Raw genomic sequence first — 19793 nt, 5'->3', positions numbered from 1 at the left:
GTGTTGATTGAATGTTAGAATTTGGTGTTGTCATTGCAAAAATTAAAGGGTCCAGTCTAGAAGTGGGATACCATTATTATGGACTATGTTACCTACTAGTCAAAGTCATTAAAAGAAGCATGATGTCGTGAGGATTCTGGTGGATAGGATGACAAAAAGTGCTCACTTCTTGTTGGTATGTCAAGAGTCGTGTGTGGTCAAGCCAGTTGAGTGTTCTTTAAAGGAGGGAATCAGATGGTGTGAGGTGGTAACTAATAGGTTTTATATTGAGACTAAGGCTATCTTCATATTTTGGTAAAAACCTACAAGAGGCAGTGGAGGGCATATGGAAGGTGAGTTGGCATATCAGATACAAATTGGTTAGTTGGAAGAAAAGGATCCTTCAAGCTTTAGGTTTGAAGTTGAGAAGTTTCTCTGAGAGTAATGACTACATCAATCTACACTGTTGAGCACCATATCACATAACATAAAGGCAAGGTTTCTAGTTAGTTAATGGGTTGAGGTCAATAAGTCAGACAAGACAAAATGAGGAGAGCATAGTTTTCCTTCTACCCAATGAGCGGATTTTCGAGGACGAAAATTTTTCTTGTTGGGGAGAATGTAAAACCCTAGAAATTGGCATTTTAGAATTGATAGTGGTTTTAAAATAGTGAGACTCGATCATTTTAATATTAAAAAGTTTTAGTATAAATAGTTTTGTTATAAATGAGTTTCATTATTTTAAAAACACATCATCTCTCTAGAAATCACTTTTCTAGAGTTCTCTGACTTCTTATAGAAGTTCTCACCTTCTATTCATTTGTTTGAAGATCAGAGACCGCTAGGGTGATCCTCTTGGCGAGCTCTTCTTTTCTATCCGATCAGTTTCTTCAACCGTGTAAGTTGAACTTTTGCTCATTTTCTTATGGTTCTTCTTTGTTCTAGCTTGCATGTGACCCTGTTTTGGTTGCATGTGATGTTTTAATCATCAATATGAGTCTTGGTTGGTCAGTGATCATAACGGTAGGTCCTGATCGTTCTTGTGTTGTTCCTAGGTATAAATAGAGCATCCTGTGGAGCAAAAGGCGTTTTGGTGTTGTCTATTAAAAAACCCTTTCTTTGTCGATTTATGGACTCGTCATAGACACAACTAATATAAAAAGCTTTTATTTTCTATGTTAGTTCTAGACCTTCCTATGCTAGTTATAGACTCAACTGATGTAGAAAACCACGCAGAGCAAACATCTGGCTTTTTCCTTGCATCTTTGGCCCATCCATCAAGACATTTGACAACTTGAGGAACTTCAATTTTTTTCTATTTTTAGTGAATTTCAAATTCTATTATTTTAGTTTTTTGAAATACCTTCTTAAATTTACTCAGTTTTAATTTCCTTTTAACTTTTTGATCAAAACAAGTTGTTTTACTTCAAAGAATTTAAAAAGTTTCAAATAAGTGAATTGCTTTATTACATTGTCTCATCCAAACACAACATAAGAAAATAAAAAAAAAATTAAAAGTCCACTTATTTTTACTTCTCCCACTCCATTCACGAAGGTCGAGCCGAGCCAACTCAAATTGAAGGGTTAGTTGAGTTAGCTCGGACCGAAGGACGAGTTAGGTCAATTCGGGGCAAAGATCAAGACAGATCAGCTCATATTGAAGGTCGAGCCGATTTGGTTTGGACTAAGGGCCAAACTGATTTGTCTAGGGTAGAAGGTCAAGCTGATTTAAACTAGATCGAAGGTAGAGCAAATCTGGCACGGGCTGAAGGTCGAGCTAATTTTGCTTGAGTTGAAAGTTAAGCCGATTCAGCTCATCAAAGTCAAGCCAATTTGGCTGAGGCCAAAGTTTGAAGAGCCGAATGTCGAGCTAATTCAGTTTGGGCAGAAGATCGAGCCAATTTAGTCCGGAAGGTTTTGTTGATTCGGCCCGAAACAAAGGTCTTATTGATTATGCTCGAACCGAAGGTTGAACCGACTCGACTTGGACCAAAGATTGATCTGATTCTGTCCCAAGTGATTTGGTTTAGGTTGAAGGTCTAGTCAATTTGACCCATATAAAAGATTAAGATGAGTCACCACAGGTCAAAGTTCGAGCTAATTTGTCCTATACCGAATGTTGAGTTGATTTGGTTAAGGACGAATTAGTCGGCTCGGGGGCGAAGGTTTGGATGTGTTCGTGGGCCGAAGATCATGACGAGTCAACCCAAGTGAAAGGCCATGACAAGTCATCCTGGACTAAAAGTCCTGATGCTAGCTTGGACCAAAGGTCGAGACAAGTCGGTCCAGGTCATTGGTCGTGATTCCTAGGTTTAGGATAAAGGTTGATATAAGTTGGTTTAAGCCGAAGGTCAAGTCGAATTATCCTAGGTCGTAGGTTGAGACATGTTGTTTCGAGCCTAGAGTTGAGATGAGATGACTCAAGTTGAAGTTCGAGAAGACTCATCCCAATCTCACAGTCAAGACAACTCGAGATGAGTTGGCCTAAGCCAAAAGTCAAGTTAAGTCAACTCGAGCTAAAGTGTAGAGTCAAGCTATGAAATATTTTTAGAATAGAATTTTGCCTTAAAAGAAAAGTTAAATTGTTTTATTTTAACAAAAATAAAATAAAATTTGAGGTATTTGATATGCTTCATCCAAACAAATTATTTAAGAAATGAAAAAAAAATAATTATAAAATTTTAAATATCATGTATTTTAATTTATTGGAATTATTAAAATATCTTATCCATATACAAGGTAAGGAAAAAAAAGTAAGGGAGAAAGGAGAAAACCATAACTAAGATGAGCTTATAAGAGAAAAAAGAAGAAGAAAGGAAAATACGAGAAAGAGAAAGATGGACTGAATTTATTTATTGGAAGAAGAAAAGTGGAAACTTTCTTATGGTATCCCCATTTTCTACACTCACACCACAGTTTTATTTTCGTAATTATTTTTTATCTTCAGTCCAAATACTATAAGAAAATTATTTATTAATAACTAATTTTAGTGACAAAAAATTGTTAGTTACTATTGTGATTAATTTAGATATCAATTTATAAAATAAAAATTTATTGGTTACTAAAATAGTCACTATTATAAATAAAAAATTATAATTGGTCTTTAAATTAGTCACTAAAATTTAGCTACTATGATTTTGGCTATCAAAGAAATTAATTTATAAATTGGTCACTAAATATTAGCTACCAAGATTTTAGCTACCAAAAGAATTAATTTCTAAATTAATCTTTAATTAATTAGTGAGCAATTTAACAGTTAATTATAATTTTTTATTCATTATACTGACTATTTTAGTAATTAATATTTTTTTTTTATTTTATAAATTGATATTTAAATTGGTCATTATAATAATTAATAATTTTTTGTCACTAAAATTAATTATTATTTGAGAGTTTTCTTGTAGTGAAGCACTGCTACCAACTTTATTTACTTTCTTCATCCTAATCGAAATGCATCCATTTGTCTCATACACTATGGGGATGGTGAGAAAAAATATATTTTACACCCCAGAGGGGCTATAATTGGAGATACCATTGTTTCTGGTACAGAAGTTTCTATCAAAATGGGAAATGTCCTACCTTTGAGTGCAGTTTGAACTATTGATTTACGTAATTGGAAGTAACCAACTAGATTTACGGCGAAACCTAGAAATCGATCACTGATCCAATTGAGTATAAGTACTATACCATATAAAATATATCATTAAATTAAACAAAACTTAAACGTAAATGAAATTTAATTATTCTTTTAAACTTAATTCATACACTTATATTATCATAAAAACATAACCCATTGCAATATTAATGTTAAATTGTATTGTGCGAAAACATTGTAATATAAATTTGATTTGTTGTAAAATAATTTTAAAATTTATTTACATAACAAAAAAAATCCTTGATAAGAAAAATAAAGCATACAAATTTTTGTTCATAAAAAGCATACAAGTATTCTTTTTTATATGTATGAAAATAATAATAATAATAATAATAATAATATATGTCCAACTATATTTAGGGTAAGAAAATATATATTGAGTTTTTCTATAACATTTTATGATTTTTTTTCTTTAAATTTTAAACAGTAATTGTTTTCTTCTATCATTACATTTTTATTTTCATAAAAAATTATTGATAACTTTCTTGAAATGATGAAATTTGGATGAAAACTTGATTTTAGCAATTATAGTTCTGAACTTGAAATTTGAAAGTGTGAATGCACAGATTGTAGAAATATATGTTTCGAATGATGTATGAATGGAAGGATATCCAAATAATTTGTTTGTTTAGACATAGTCATAAGTCTCTTAAATATGGTTCATAAATGCAATGAAAGATATCAATTATAATGCGTTGGTGTTAACGAAAAATATGAATTAATTGACATCTATGTGTTATCCAGGAACCAGATAAAGCAAAAAAACCAAATTGATATGATTGCAAGTCTAGGTTTTTACCAACATTATATATATATATATATATATATATATATATATATATATATATATATATATGGCTTAATTACTGTTTTAGTCCTCGAATTTGGTCTGAAGTCTCAAAAAGGTCCTTTAAATATTCGGAGTCTCAATTTAGTCCTCTAATTGTCATAAGTGAATCAATTTGGTCCCCAAAATTAACGCCGTTAAAAATCGTAACAGAACAGTGACAAGGCTTAATGACTGTGTATGAGTTTTAGTGACGTGGCCCGTATCAATCAATTGTAGTGTGCAAGGAGAGAAGTGTTCGAAGATCATCGTGGAAACGCTAAGCTAGGGTTCGATTGGGTTCGATTTTCGTTGTGATTGGCACTGCATCAGATGAAATTTGGACATTGTGATCGACGACATTCAACAATCCAGGTGAGCTTCCAATTTTTTCGAAATCAATTTTAGGGTTTTTTGTTATTTGCGTTGAATATGATTTTGGGGGATTTGGGTTTGTTTTTGAGTTTGATTCTCGTATATCGTTTTTGAGTTTGGTTTACTGAGTAGCATGGTTTTCTGATTTTGATGGTTGTATTGTCCCACCATTGTGGTTCCTTTTTCTGTAATTTGTGGTCCCCTTCGAAACGGGGTTTAGTTTTTTGTAGTTTGTGGTCCCCCTTCGAAATGGGGTTTGATTTTCTGTCAGTTTGTCGGTTTGTCGGTGGTTTGTTTGGTAATAAAAATATGTGGTTTTGGGTATATGGACATTTCACAGCTTTGATGGATGACGAGAAGTTTGAAGTGGTTATCCACCATGGAGGGCACTTCGTGAACGAGGGTGGAGTTAAATATGTTAATGGCCAACTTAGTGTTTTGTCGTGTGATGAAGATAGATGGTCCTACTTTGAGGTGTTATCAATACTGCGAGAGATGGGTTATATTAATGTCAAAGATTTGTGCTATTCTGTTAGAGGTTGTGCAGTGTTGGAGGAAAGGTTACAACATTTCATTGATGACGTTGGTGCACTCCATATGGTGAGCATCGCGAAACGACATGGTTCAGTTCATATGTTTGTAATTCATTCAGTTTGTGAACCAGAGGTAGTACAAATGCTAGAATATTTTTCAGTTGGGGAGAATGCCAGTGTGCCTGAAATTGTACCAGACCAAGTCGAACCTGAATTTGGTGAGGTTGAGGTTGATGTGCAGTGTGATGGTGCAGAACAAGTCCAACCTGAAAGTGGTGAGGTTGAGGGAGAGGTCCATGTTGAGGGTGAGGCTGAAGTACATGTCCTGATGGTTTAATTGATGTGGATATAGATTGTGACCCAGGTGTTGGTGGATCACATTGGACTTCCACTAGGTCAAGGAAAAAAATTAATCACAATCAAAAAAGTAATGAAATGAAGAAACATGCTAGAGGGTTGTCTGATAATGAATGGGAATCAGATGAGTTGGTAAGTAATGAAGGCAGTGATTCCAGCAGTGGTGATGAAGATACATGTGGAAGTTTTCCCACTTTTTGTATGCCGAAAAATATGGCTGAATATGAATGGCAAGTTGGGACATATTTCGTTAAGAAGGAAGAATTTATAGAAGCCATAAGAACTTATGGGTTGCAAAGCGGGAGAAATTTGAAATTTGAGAAGAATGACAAAAAAAGAGTAAGGGTGGTATGTTTGGGTGCAAGAGGAAAGTGTGTATGGATTGCTTATTGTGCTTATGTACCAATACTTAAAACCTGGCAGTTGAGAAAAATTGTGGACAAACATACTTATTCTAGGGAGTTTAACAATCGTCTAATCAATGCAAAGTGGTTAAGTGGGAGAATAGAAAAGACAGTTAGAGAGAATCCTATTGTGAAGGCCATGCATATTCGAGAAAAGGGGTTAAGGAAGTGGAACGTGTCTATATCTCGTGCTATGTCTTTTCGAGCAAGATCCATGGCTGCAAACAAGATTGATGGTTCCTTTATAGAGCAATACAAACGTATATATGATTATGCTCATGAGTTGCGTAGATCAAATCCGGGTTCAACAATTAAAGTAAAGGTTGAAGACCATGATGGTTCAAAAATATTTCAGAGATTATACGTTTGTTTTAAAGCATGCAAGGACAGCTTTGTATCATGTAGGTCTATAATAGGATTGGATGGATGTTTTTTAAAGGGTAAGTATGGTGGTGAGTTGTTGACAGCTGTGGCAAGAGATGCCCATGATCAAAAGTTGCCTATAGCATACGCAGTTGTGGAGGTTGAAAATAAGGACACATGGTCTTGGTTCTTAGACCTTTTAATTGATGATCTTGGTGGAGTTGAATGTTGTGCCTCATGTACCTTTGTATCAGACCAGCAAAAGGTAATAAATTATTTTTCAGTCATTTAATTGGTTTTAATTGGTTCATTGCAGTTCTGATTTCATTTAATTGTTGTTATTTTGTTAGGGTCTGCTGCCAGCTCTAAATGAGCTCATTCCTGGAGTTGACCAAAGGTTCTGTATGCGCCACTTGTACGAGAACTTTAGGAAGAAATTTCCAGGGAAGATTTTGAAACGTTTAATGTGGAGGGCTGCTTACTGCACACATCCACAAGCATGGGAAAAGGTTATGTTGGAGATCAAAGAAGTTAATGAGGATGCCTTCAAACATTTAATAGCTATTCCTCCAAGGCAAGTATTTGGATTTCTGTTAACTTTCTGCACATTTTCATTTGGTGCACACTGATAAAGGTTATTAGGAAAAGTACATAGCATGGCAAAGTTGGAATTAATGCATTACTGCAGTGAAAACTAGTTGCTATAGTATCTAGGAGTAAGCCAATAGTTACCATGCTTGAAGAAATACGGTTGTACATGATAAATAGATGGGCAAGTAATAGATTGAAAGTAAGTTATTTTCAAGGTTCAATATGCCCTAAAATTCGAGATAGACTGAACAAGGAGATGCAGTTAACAAAATATTGGGTTCCAAGGTACTGATCTCTGTCTACTTTATTGTGAATTTTGTGATTGGACTGCTTCATGATGTACGTCACTTTTTTTTTGCATGTAGTTGGTCAGCGGACAAGATTTTTGAGGTCAGACATGTTTCTACTTTGGGTGACAAGTATGTTGTTAATGTGGACAGCATGGAATGCAGTTGCAGAAAATGGAGTATTACTGGCATTCCGTGTTGCCACTCGCTAACTGCAATAACCTTCTTGAATCTGAATGCAGAACAATTTATAGCACATTGGTTTACCAAGTCATCATATGAAGAAATTTATAACTCAATAATATATCTTGTGAACGGCCAAAATGTGTGGGAGATTACTCCATTCCCCGATGTCTTGCCTCCTGTAAAGCATACCTTACCTGGAAGACCAAAAAAGAAAAGGAGACTTCTAGCTTCTGACCTTAATAAAGATGAAACCCAAGTTAGAAGAGCAGGGAAAAGGAAGAAGTGTGCCATCTGTAAACAAGTAGGACACAATAGAAGCACATGCCCACATGCTCCCCCATCTCCAGAACCATCACCTAATACAACCCAACCGTCAAGTTCTAATGTAGGTGATAATCTGCCACCAAGTGTCAATTTGACTCAAGCTTCAACTTCAAATCAACCAATTTCAGCACCTACAACAACCACTCCAGCACCTGCAACGGCCATTCCAGCACCTGCAACAGCCATTCCAGCACCTCCAACAACCATTCCACCAGCTGCAACAGCCATTCCACCACTTCCAACACATCCCACTGCAACAGCAAATGCACCACAACGTCCCCCATCACGTGGCAGACCCAGCATGAGGCAGAAACTTCCACATAGGAGGGGGCAAGTTTGGAAACCGTGAAGTACTTGATGTATTTTGGATGTTGTATTTGCTGTATTTAATGTATTTTGTGGTATGTATCCACTTTGGATTTAGTTTTGGATGTAACACTTGATGTTATTTTGGAATTATTTTTGGATGTACCACTTCAAGTGGACCCATATGTGGGTTAACATTGCAGGCTTTGTTCAAAACCAATTGAATTTAATTAGACAAAGGAATATATTTTGGACTTCATGTGGCCCCTTTCAGAATATATTTTGCACTTCATGTGGCCCATTTCATTGTTTTAGTGTTTCACGCATATTAACACACATATCTTGCATTTCATGTGGCCCCTTTCTTTCAATTGTATAAGCCTTTTAATATTAACAGATTTTCACAGATAACAAATTCACCAATACAGAACACACTGTGATTTGAAACTTTATATATCACACCAAAACAAGCTACATAATTGCACAACATACCAAATACAACCTTCACAACAATTTAGGGACTTTTCAACAGCACTGAAACTAAGATTATATTAAGGACAACAACAACACCAACAACTCCTATTAAACATTTCACCCATTTCTCATACAACTTAATACTCTTTTCTAAACTACAAATCTCCCTATTCTGGCTCAAGATAACACCATCTCTTTGGTCAATATCATCTTCTCCACTCCACTTGAAATAATTACACCCAACAGATTCTTGATTTCCTCTCTGTTCGTAAAGAGAAGACAAAAACCAATCAACAATAATTACAATCAATAATTTTAAAAAACAAATCTGCAACAACACTTAACCAACTAACCTTGAAATTTGGGCATCCCCAAAATTTCTTCCCAGCATTCCTAGTTGTTCTAGCAGTTCTAATCACAGCAACATCTCCACACCGACAAATTGGAGTTACACCCAACCCTTTCCATCCACCACCAGCAGAGGACAAACCACGATTTCCATTACCCAAACACGTGCAAGAACAACAAGAGTTCACTTGTGACATGCTTCAAACCACAACAAAATCGCCACCTGCAGGATTTCACACCAGCAACAAAAATCGCCACCTGTAGGATTTCACACCAGCAACGAAAAAAAGGGGAAGGAGGAAGAAAACCTTCTCAATTTAGGGTTTCCTACTCAATTTAGGGTTTCATTAAAACTCATGCCACATCAATTGCACCCCCGTTTTAAAAACTTTGACACGTAGCAGTTCAATTATGCCACGTGAGTACTGTGTGAACGGCGTTTGTTCAATTTAAACGGAAAGGACCAAATCGAGTCACTTTTAAATATTAAAGGACTAAATTGATACTCCAGATCTTTAGAGGACCTTTTTGAGACTTAAGAACAAATTCGAGGACTAAAATAGTAATTAAGCCTATATATATATATATATATATATATATATATATATATATATATAAAAGTTGAAAATTTTCTAATTTAGATTTATCCATATATAATTACAAAATTTATTTGTACTTATATATAAATTTATTTGTATTGAATTTATTTGTAAGATCCCTTTTCTTTTTATCCTAAACGATTAGGGCTTGACCTTTTAGTTGGGTCTAAGGTCAACTCATTTAGTATCTTAAGATTTCTTTCAACCACATACCTTTTCATTTTGTTCCATTTTCCAAAAACAATTCCCTTTCCCCCTCGCAGTGTTGAAACAGAAAGTTCTGCTAGGACATAAGTTCTTCCTTCTTCGAGCTAGCTAAGCTCATTTTTCCTCCAAGTAAGTTGAGTTCGAACTTTAGTTTGTTCCTTTTCCAGTTCAGGTGCTTTAGTTTATAGCATGAGTTATGTAGAACCTCATTTTGCCTTTGTGTTTGTATCTTCCAGCTTTATAGTTCGTTACTGGAGTCGTGGTGTTCTTCTTTTAGGGCTGTTGTTGGGTTAGCATCTTTCGAGGTAAGAGAAGCTAGAACTCCTTCTTTTTCTTTGAAATAGAGTGTACTTATTTTCGTTGTGGGATATGCTGAGTATGTTTTATTGATGATTGCATTGGGATGAATTTCATGTTTGGGTATCTATGAGTTAGAGAATTTTAGGTAGTTTAGAATGCAATTGGAATGAGAGATATTAATTGTTGCAATTGTTCAATTTGATATCATCTATAAACCACTTTAAAATGAGTTTGAGAAGATAAAAGTGCATGATACCAAATTGTGTAGTGAAACAAGTAAAAATCTCACAACCAAGAAGCATATGGTGTGGCACTATCCATTTTCCTACACTGCACACTTTTCGTGAAATGAAGGTTCCTACTTCGTTAACCGTTGGGTCGAGCTGAAATTTTAATATTTGATCCTTAACACATATAGTTTTTGACTTTGACCGATAGGATCTTGAATCGAAGCTTTGTAGTGAGTGCAGTTTTTATCGCAATGTCCTTGTAGTTTAGTTGTTGACAATATTGACCTTTGTTGCTTGTTTGGTGCATAACTTTATCTATAGTTATTCAATTAAGTTGGTTCTTGTTGCATTTGGTTTTTGATTCAATCATCTTCAATTTGAATATAAATACAAAATTTTTGAAACTTTACACAAACTACAGTTTTATTTCTAAAATCTCAAATTGTTTGCATAATGTGTTGTTAAGTTAGATTGGATAAAAATTATAAGAAGTCATTCGACACATGAAAATCTAGTTATATTATTTAAGGCTTTTGAAATAACATTTACAATTATTATTATATTGCTCTTCTCAACAAAATCCATATATATTTAACGTTCTAACAACATTTATTTTGTTAACATCTTTATCATTATATACGAAAGAATAGTATAATTTGAATTATTTGACTTTATTTTATCATTGCATATCCCTTGCGATTTGGAAGGGACACCTGAAGTTGGCTGAATAATGTATTATATATCCTAGCTTTGTATCAGGATAATGCTTATGCTTTGGCATAAATGATTACACATTGTTAATTGATTTAACAGGTTTTATCAATCTTTGTTTATCATCATTTTGTCCAACTTGTTATTTTTTTTAAGATCAAATTTCTAAAGCAAAGGAAGAAAAAGGTGCCTGCCAACTATGATTTTTTTTTTTTATCATATTTTGGCTAAAATATATTTCTAATTCTTACAAATTTTGTATTTTGTCTTTAATAAATTGTTTAATTTGTAGTTATCGAAATATCATTATACTTTATATTTGGATCATAAAATAATTTATTCTCATTCCATCTCTATGCTACTTTTAATTATTCTGAAAATATTTTATACTTTTCTTAGTTTTTTTGATATTCTATCATAACAATTTATAATTTTTCGCCATACAAATGTGATATATCATGTTTGTAATGCAACTCAAAGATAAATATAAAATAAATATTAATAATAAAACTTAAAAAAAATTACTACTATTCTGTCTCTACTACAATATTAACTATAAAAAAAAATACAAAAGAAATATTATTATTTATATTTTTATAATAATAAGGTTCTAAAAGCTTATGGAATATCATCTTCACCGGGTTAGAAGAATAAAGAGAAGTTCAAGGGACTTTAAAAGATCTTAATTAGAAAACAAACAAAAAAAAATTGTTAAAATTTAGAACATTATAAAAGACTCTAAACTAATCTAGAAGCTTATAGAAAAGAAAAGAGTAGAAGTTCAAAATAAAAGAGGAGAGAGACATGTGCATTAGAGTAGATAAATCTTTATTAAGCACTTAATCACTTAAACATACGGATACGATTAACTACCTCCAAATGTCACTCACTCAAGCACATATGAAAAATGTAACTACTCCACATACCTCTATTGAGGATAAACGTTGAAGAACTTGTGACACCACGTCAATGCTTTGTTTTTATTTTATCTCCATTTGTATGGAGTATCCAAACTCAACTATATAAATAGAATTCCTTCCTTGTACAATTTTGCACTTGAATATTGAATCCAAACAAGATTTGTGAGAATACTTGACTATCTTAAGAGTTTGAAACTCTTGTCTTTCGTTTGTAAATTGTATCTTAAAGAAATTCATCAAGTGGTGAATTTTCTTGTACTTATTCTTAAAACTAGGGAGGCTACAAAAGGTGTAGAAGGTAAGCATTGGTAGGTTGTCATGGAGGAAGAGATTGAATCTCTAAAGAATAGCACACATGAACATCTATTGATCTATCTATAAATTAAAAGGTGTAGGATACAAGTAGATGTTCAAGAATGAGGAGGGAATACAAAGTGTGGAGAAACAAATGTTCAATTTAAGGCTAATGGTAAAAGGTTTTACAAAAATAAAGGGGGAAAACTATAACCAAATATTCTCACTTCGGGTAAAAAACTTTTTCATAAGGATTTTGATGTTTATTGCTAACCAATACAATATGGTGTTGGAACACTAGGAAGTAAAGAAAATTATTTAGTGTGAAATCTTGGAGAAGATTGATTGCATATAGGATCAATGAAAAATGTGTCTATTGAAGGATTTCTTGTTTGTCTTGAAACAAAGTCTAGGGTAATGTTACAAGAGATTTGACGATTTCCTAAGACAGGCAAGGTTCCCAAGGAGCAATTGTAAAAATTATGTCTGCATTATGAAAAAGAAGAAAGATGTGTGTTGTTATTGTTTATTATGTAGACAATATCCTTTTTCCATGCCAATAAAGGAAATTAGAGAAAAATTAATCTTAAAGTTTGAAATGACGAATCCTAATCTTGTAAGGTGAATACTTGGGAAGAATAGGTGGAGGGATTAAATGAATGAAGAGTTGTGTTTACTTCAACAAAGGATACTTGAAGAAGGTGGTTGAATGGTTTAGGATGTATGAGTCTATGCTTGTGGGTACACATATTGGCCATCGCTCAAAGTTCTCAATTATCCAAACTCTTAATTTTGAGGAAGGTATAAGGGAGGTGAATAATATTCCACATGCTAATGGAGTAGGAAACACAACGTATGAATGTATGAATGGTGTATAATAGATTGGATTTGATGCATGATGTGATTGTTGTTGGTAGGTTCATGGAAGATATTGGATGTGCTCATTGTGAGACTTTAAAGTAGGTATTGAGGTATGTGAAAGAAATATTAAAGTCTAGTCTGGTGTATAGATGGTCTACCTATAATGAAGATGTTATAAAAGGTTTGTAGCATCAGACTATGCAAAGAATGTCGACAGCAAAAGTCACATTTTGGGTACATTTTTACTTTGTTTGGGACTATGATCTATGGTGGTTTTATCTATTACTGTTGATGCTCCAATGCAATCAATTTTCTAGCAAGTATATTGGGTGGTTGTAGTATTACAAGTGTTGTATTAGCATGGATTTGGAAGAATAGACGATGTTTAGAACGTGTTTGATTTGAATAAAATAATGTTTGGTTTGTCTAAAATGAAGTAAGACATAATTCAAATAAAAGAGTTGATTTCAATATGATAAAGACGTGTTCAAATTAGATTTCACCACTTATCCCTCTCTTATACTAATCAAATTTTAATACACCTAGATGCAATTATTCATGTCTTGGGAGTGCTCTTTAAATGTAATTCTAAATTCATTCTTAACATCTAGAGTCTAAGATGATCAAACTCCAGTATGATTTCTCAATGACTATTTGAATGAATCACTTACTTTATGTTTAGGACACTATAACTAGCTAGAGCCTTAGATCTATTCCCAGCATCTAAAAGCAAGAGGAGAATTAGTTGGACCACAACTTGGAACTAGTTACCACTCAATCCCAAGTTAGTTAAGTGAGATGAGTGATTAGTTCATCCAACAACAAGCACTAACTAATTCACAAACATGCAAATAAAAGCATACATAGATAAATAAATTAGTACCAGTACAAGAGAGTTCAAAGGGTTATATCAAACCTCAACAGAGAAGGAGCTTTACAAAGCTCATGGACTAGCCTAAATTCTCTCTCTAAAAAACTTTGCCAAAGGCTCTCCAAAAGCTCCTTTAAATCAAGGATGTAACTTTGTTTTTATAAATTTTCCAGGGCGGTGCTTAGCTACACACTTATGACTCCGTAGCAGAGGTTTCCCTTTTGATCGGATAAGCTCTTCCAAACTATATTTCTCAAGCCAAAGGGAGATTCCCAAATGGATGGTGGTTTGCAGAAACTTGATGGTGGTGGAAATATGGTGCGTAAATGGTGGTTATGATGTGATAAGATGATGGCTACTCCTCTAAGCTACATGACTTAAGCAAAGGGGAGAGAGGTTATGGTGGTGTTTGAATGCTTTTAAGAGAAGTTGGGCCAACTCTTAAAGAAGGGTGGCTAGAGAAAACCTAGAAGGAGTTCTCTAGCCTTGGTGACCTAAGTTGAGTAGTATGACACAAAATTGGTAGCATAAATTTACTCAAATTCAAAGGTGATTTACATGGGGGAAATACCTCTATTTATAAGTTTAGGTAACCTTAAAGGTGTCTCCAAATCGTAGAAGCAAAACCCTAATATTCTAACTTGGAGACCAAGGAAAAATCCTCTCCATTAGAAGCATGACACATGACCAATACTATGGAAAAATCCTCTCCATTAAGAGTATGACACATAACCACTACTAAGGAAAACTCCTCTCCATTAGAAGCATGCCACATGACAAGAGCACGAGTCTCACAAAAGAGAGCAACTTCGAGACCACTCTAGACAAGGGTCCACAGGCTTCTGGAAGGTTTATGCTTCAAGCTAGGGTTTTTACCCTATACCCATGTGTATCCATAGGGCTCATCTCCTCTAGCCCTAAAACCCCACACTATAACCCTAGGCCCAAATACAAGGCCTAAAAAAAACCTTATACTACTAGGCTCACAATACAAAGCCCAAAATAAACCTAATATACTAAGAACTCACTAGTGGCCCATGATGATAAGAGCTTGATCCTACCTTCCATAGATGAATCAAACTCTTCTTGAGTGTGCTTGGCCATGGCTAGGGGGTATGGCATCACCTTCCATGTAGGTTTGCTTTGTAGCTTAGCCTCTTGCTTTGATGCTCAACTCCTGAGGTAACTTCTCTAGGAAGGAGCCTTCATGGCTCAGCAACGGGTTTAGTGCTTGAAGTTTCCTCTTCATGAGGATTTTCTCTCAATGGATCAACACCATTTCTACTGCTTAACCACGCCGCCTTAGATTAGCACTGTTTTGTAGAAATTTTAGTCAAATCTTCTAATTTTATCACAAATCTCTCTTTTGGTGCTTAGTTGTGCAAAATAAACTAAATTAGGGTGAATTAACATAAAACTATAAAAAATAAAAGCTAGATAAATGGCAAAAATCATATTAATTTTCACTTTAATTGGGCACTTAGCAACAACCTAATCTAAGTATATCATGTCATAAAAGGAGTAAAGGAGACATTATGATTAAAGGGGATGATAGAAAAGCTAACTATTATGAAAATATATGTAACTATGATTGTGATAGTTAAAGTGTCATTTGTCTTATTGATAATCCGACTTACCAAGAGAGGACCAAATACATAGATGTTAGATTATACTTCATTAGAGACATCATTGAGTCTAAAAAGGCTAAGACTACAAAGGTAACCATGGAAGAAAATCTTGTAGATGTCTTTATAGCGTTCTTAAGAAGATTGATATTCAAATGGTGTCCAAAGAAAATTAATTTTTCATTTGAGGAATGTAAAAGTTATTCAATGATTTGGAAAGATAGAGAAGTGTGCGATGATTTACTCTAAAATCATATGTATGTTGAAGAACAGAAAAGACTATTTGATAAGGGAGTGTTTAAATAGTGTTAAATTCAAAATAATCATCTTGTGTGTGTGTGTTTGTATTTATGTGTCTCTGAGTGTATGTCTCTATGTATATGTATGTGTTTGTGTGTTTATGTGTTAAATGATATTTAAATTTAATTGTCTTAATAATTTTTTATTATTATGTTTCTTAGGTTCTATATATATTGTTCTTACTAGAAAAGAGTGTGGGTCCTCCAAGGTGACGTGGAGAAACTGGATAGTTGATTTGTGAATAAAATTAGAGGAAACTCTACCTGCAGAAGATATTCTAACGCTCAAGTTAGTAAGAGAACAAGAAAATGTGAGTATAGAAGAGTATATAAGATTGAAAGTGAGTACCCCTTGTGGGAATGTGGAGGATGTAAAGAATGTGTCATATTTAGGTAGGTGTAGATATTTAAGTAATTAATTGATAATATCATTGATTGATAAATTATGCCTTAGTAATATCATTGACTGACAGATTATACTCCATTTAATTTATTATTTCTATTATACACTCAAATGTGAATTTGAATTCTCTATTACATTTTTTGTGTTGTTTGTTCTGTTAATGTGTTTTCAAAATACACGGATTGGATAAAAAGTTTGATGTTTTAAAATATAATAAAAAGAATTTTAATATACAAACAATAGTATTTAATGCTTAATAAAGGACAATACAAAAAAACTTGCAAAGTATCTGGTGTGAGAGCTTAGAAAATTGTATTTTTGGAGTGATAAAGATTTAAAATAGTGAGACTCTATTATTTTAATGATAAAAAGCTTTAATATAAATAGAAAACTCATAGAAGAGTTTCATCACTTAAAAACACTCAATCTCTCTATAAACTCTTCTCTAACAGCTCTTTCTCTTCTCTTTAAGCTTACTCATGATCTGTTCTTCCTTTTGAATATCGGAGGTCGTAGGATTATTCCTTGCGGCAAGCTTGTCATGACCAACCAATCAGTTTCTCCGTTTGCTCTAAGTTATTTTTCCACCCTTTTTTCTTCTTTTTCGTTCTTCCTAGATTACATGCGGGGCTCGTCTTGCTTGCATGTGCCCTTGTGAAGTTCTTTTTTAATCTCCATTGATCAATGTCTTTGTTGGCATGATCAGATCATCTTCGTGTTGTTTGTAGGCATAATGAGGGGTACTTTGCAAGTTATGAGTCATTTTCACTATTTGGGGGTCTTGTGAGTTGCTTGGTCAGGTAAGGGAAGCTAGTTTTGAATTTGTGTTGTGTGAGTTTTATCAATTTGATGTTTGGCATGTTGTTATTCTAATGTGTAACATCCTAGCTAGATATTACTCTTTTTTTAAAATAAATAAAATTTAGAAATCATAATAGTTCGGCAACTAATAGCAACTCTTTCCCAAAGCGCGAGAAATTTAAAATTTATTAAATTTGCCATAGTTCAAAATTTAAAATTTAAGACATCAATAGTTCCAAATTCTCAAATCATAAATGCCATAGTATCTGAAATACATAAAATAATGATAAAATCTTCTCTACATATATTCCCCATATTAACCCCTCTTCGGCTCTATGCATCACCAACTCCACCTGAAACATCATCTACTCCCGTGTAACAAGTTACACGATCATCGCCAAACACACACAAAAAGGGTGAGCTCATTATAAACATACATACATACATACATAAAGAATTATAAAACCCTCATCCACATCATATTAATTTATCCCAAAACCCCTTCTGAGGACCTCCACCCTCATGCACTATAAATCATGGCCTTCCACCATATCCATCCAGATTCTCCACACTCTAATAATATCCTAGAGATGACTTTTGTTGCCATAAGTTCCAATTCGTGATTCCACCATCTATCGGCTACCACTTGTAAATCACATGCAAAAATTATCCTATTACGGACTACAATCCGCAACATCGAGTGGAGCTCCCAATATGAACCACAATCTGTATTTATCACAAGATTACCAACCTCACAGGCCACTTTCTGTGAAGGGCAATCAAGTGAAACCAATTCGTACAAGCCACAACTCGCACGCTCACACTAGAATTCCAATCACCATCAGGCTACAACCTGGAATGACCATGTGTTTAACTCACATTACAAGTTATAACTCGTAAATGGGCCCCCAACAAGTCATACTCAAAGTCATTACCACAACTCGTGTAAAACTCTCAATATCATCAACTTGACCTATACAAGATTAGTACACACTCAACATGGGTCTTAGGGATTTCGACGCTTCCACGAACCTGTCCGTTCGTGGTCCAACTCTACAAACCTCCTCACTTGTAGTCCAACTCTACAGACCTCTCCGTCCATAGTCTAACATGCATGATCCATCCAGCTACAAGCCTCCTCGCTCGTAGCAACTCTCAACTATGAGCATAGAACATACGAACCTCCCTGCTCGTATCCTCACACGAGAGTATCATTAATATGAACCTCCATGCTCATATTAATCACACGTTCCATCACCAATCACGAACCTACCCACTCATGATATTGTCAAGCATATCCCAGACTAGGACCAACACACCAAAACATGCAAAACACTATAAAACAACACATTATCCCCACACTATCGCCTAGCGCTGCCTAAATGCCATCAGGCAAAAATGTACTGTAGATCGCTTGACAGTCACCACACGCTGTCAGGCGCCACACGTTCTAGGACCCTCTAGTTTGTGCCTATCGCCTGGCAGTCCAATCCACGTCACTAGGTGATACACTATTAAAGCGCATTTTACTGGTTTAAGCACCCTATAACAGGTTCTAGCACACTCCAAACATCACAAGCACACATCAAAATGCCAAATTGCATTCATATCAATCAACATGACTTGAAATTACATTATCATATCTCATATTCATCAATCTCATAGATATATATTCACATTTATTCCCCAACTTCAACCATGCCATCACTTAGATTAAACCAAGAATAATACATGCTTATAGAAATTGTAGAACAGTAACCAATTCATGCGTATATTCACACCAAGTCCAGGATTCCTCTCAAGTAGTAACTATGAAAGCTTCTTTCAACCCATCACTCATATCACCCAACTTTAACACCCACCCTTTAATCATATTTTCACACGTTAGCTTCACAATATCTTCATTAAGTCTATTTAAGGTGAAGTCTTACACATTCCAAAAGATAACTCCTCAATCCAGAATCCTTATTTTGCATACAATTCGTGTCATATCGTACTTGACTCCCAAAACAGTCTTTGCAACATTCTATTCATTCCAAATGCATTATGCCAAGCCCAAAATTTATCATCACTACATGATCATGCACTTTGAAGACTTCCAAACCAACAATCATACGTATCATATATCTCCAACTATAAACATCATCATTAAGATCACACCTTTCAAACTAAAGAAGAACATATTATGAACCCGTTGTCATAAAGTTCAGCTAAATCAGATAGTTAATGAACCACGACGCACAATTTTCTGAAAAATGCACAGACTAGAAAAATGTAGTTGTCCAATGACTAGATCTTGCCACCCAGCAAAACAAATCCAGAGACCTGGTGCCTGGCGGTAGAAAACCACCGCCCGGTGGTTCCTGCTACGCAAAAAATACGAGAAACAACATAATTGCACATACTTTGGTCATTCTAAAGGCACTCAAACATGCATAATTTAGCAAAGGTTCATCCATCATGCATAAAATTATACAAATCAAAGTGCATGTTCAAACCGAAACCATAACATCACAAAAAGCAAACCAATCAAGTTTGTGTCGCTTAGCGAGCCTTCATTGCCGCCAGGTAGTTTCTAGGTAGAACCCAGAAACTTAGTTCAAAAAGCATGTGTTGCCTGGCAGTTTAAGAACACCGTTAGGCGGTTTCTGGCAGAAACCCAAA

At 34.5% G+C, this 19793-nt stretch overlaps 1 protein-coding gene across 1 annotated transcript; it reads left to right on the top strand.

Moving 5' to 3' along the window:
* The first annotated feature begins 5705 nt into the window (after nucleotides 1-5705).
* On the top strand, nucleotides 5706-8229 carry LOC146884399 (uncharacterized). The gene is made up of 3 exons (XM_085665970.1): nucleotides 5706-6757; nucleotides 6843-7066; nucleotides 7449-8229. Exons 1-3 carry the CDS (start codon nucleotides 5804-5806, stop codon nucleotides 8227-8229), a joined length of 1959 nt encoding a protein of 652 aa, XP_085522096.1. The 5' UTR covers nucleotides 5706-5803.
* Nucleotides 8230-19793: the final 11564 nt, after the last annotated feature.

This window comes from Vigna unguiculata, chromosome 8 (assembly GCF_037176805.1).
Source record: "Vigna unguiculata cultivar grain cowpea cultivar isolate G323 ecotype 2 chromosome 8, ASM3717680v1, whole genome shotgun sequence".
Taxonomy (NCBI): domain Eukaryota; kingdom Viridiplantae; phylum Streptophyta; class Magnoliopsida; order Fabales; family Fabaceae; genus Vigna; species Vigna unguiculata.
The sequence above is the reverse complement of the archived record's forward strand: the minus strand, read 5'-3'. Positions and strand labels throughout refer to the sequence as shown.

What these genes read in the sequence shown, in the direction of transcription:
- LOC146884399 (XM_085665970.1), top strand. Translation starts at nt 5,804, where the DNA reads ATGAAGAAACATGCTAGAGGGTTGTCTGATAATGAATGGGAATCAGAT. An exon ending in TTGTATCAGACCAGCAAAAG is followed by an intron (nt 6,758 to 6,842) that starts GTAATAAATTAT and finishes TTATTTTGTTAG; the next exon opens with GGTCTGCTGCCAGCTCTAAA. An exon ending in TTAATAGCTATTCCTCCAAG is followed by an intron (nt 7,067 to 7,448) that starts GCAAGTATTTGG and finishes TTTTGCATGTAG; the next exon opens with TTGGTCAGCGGACAAGATTT.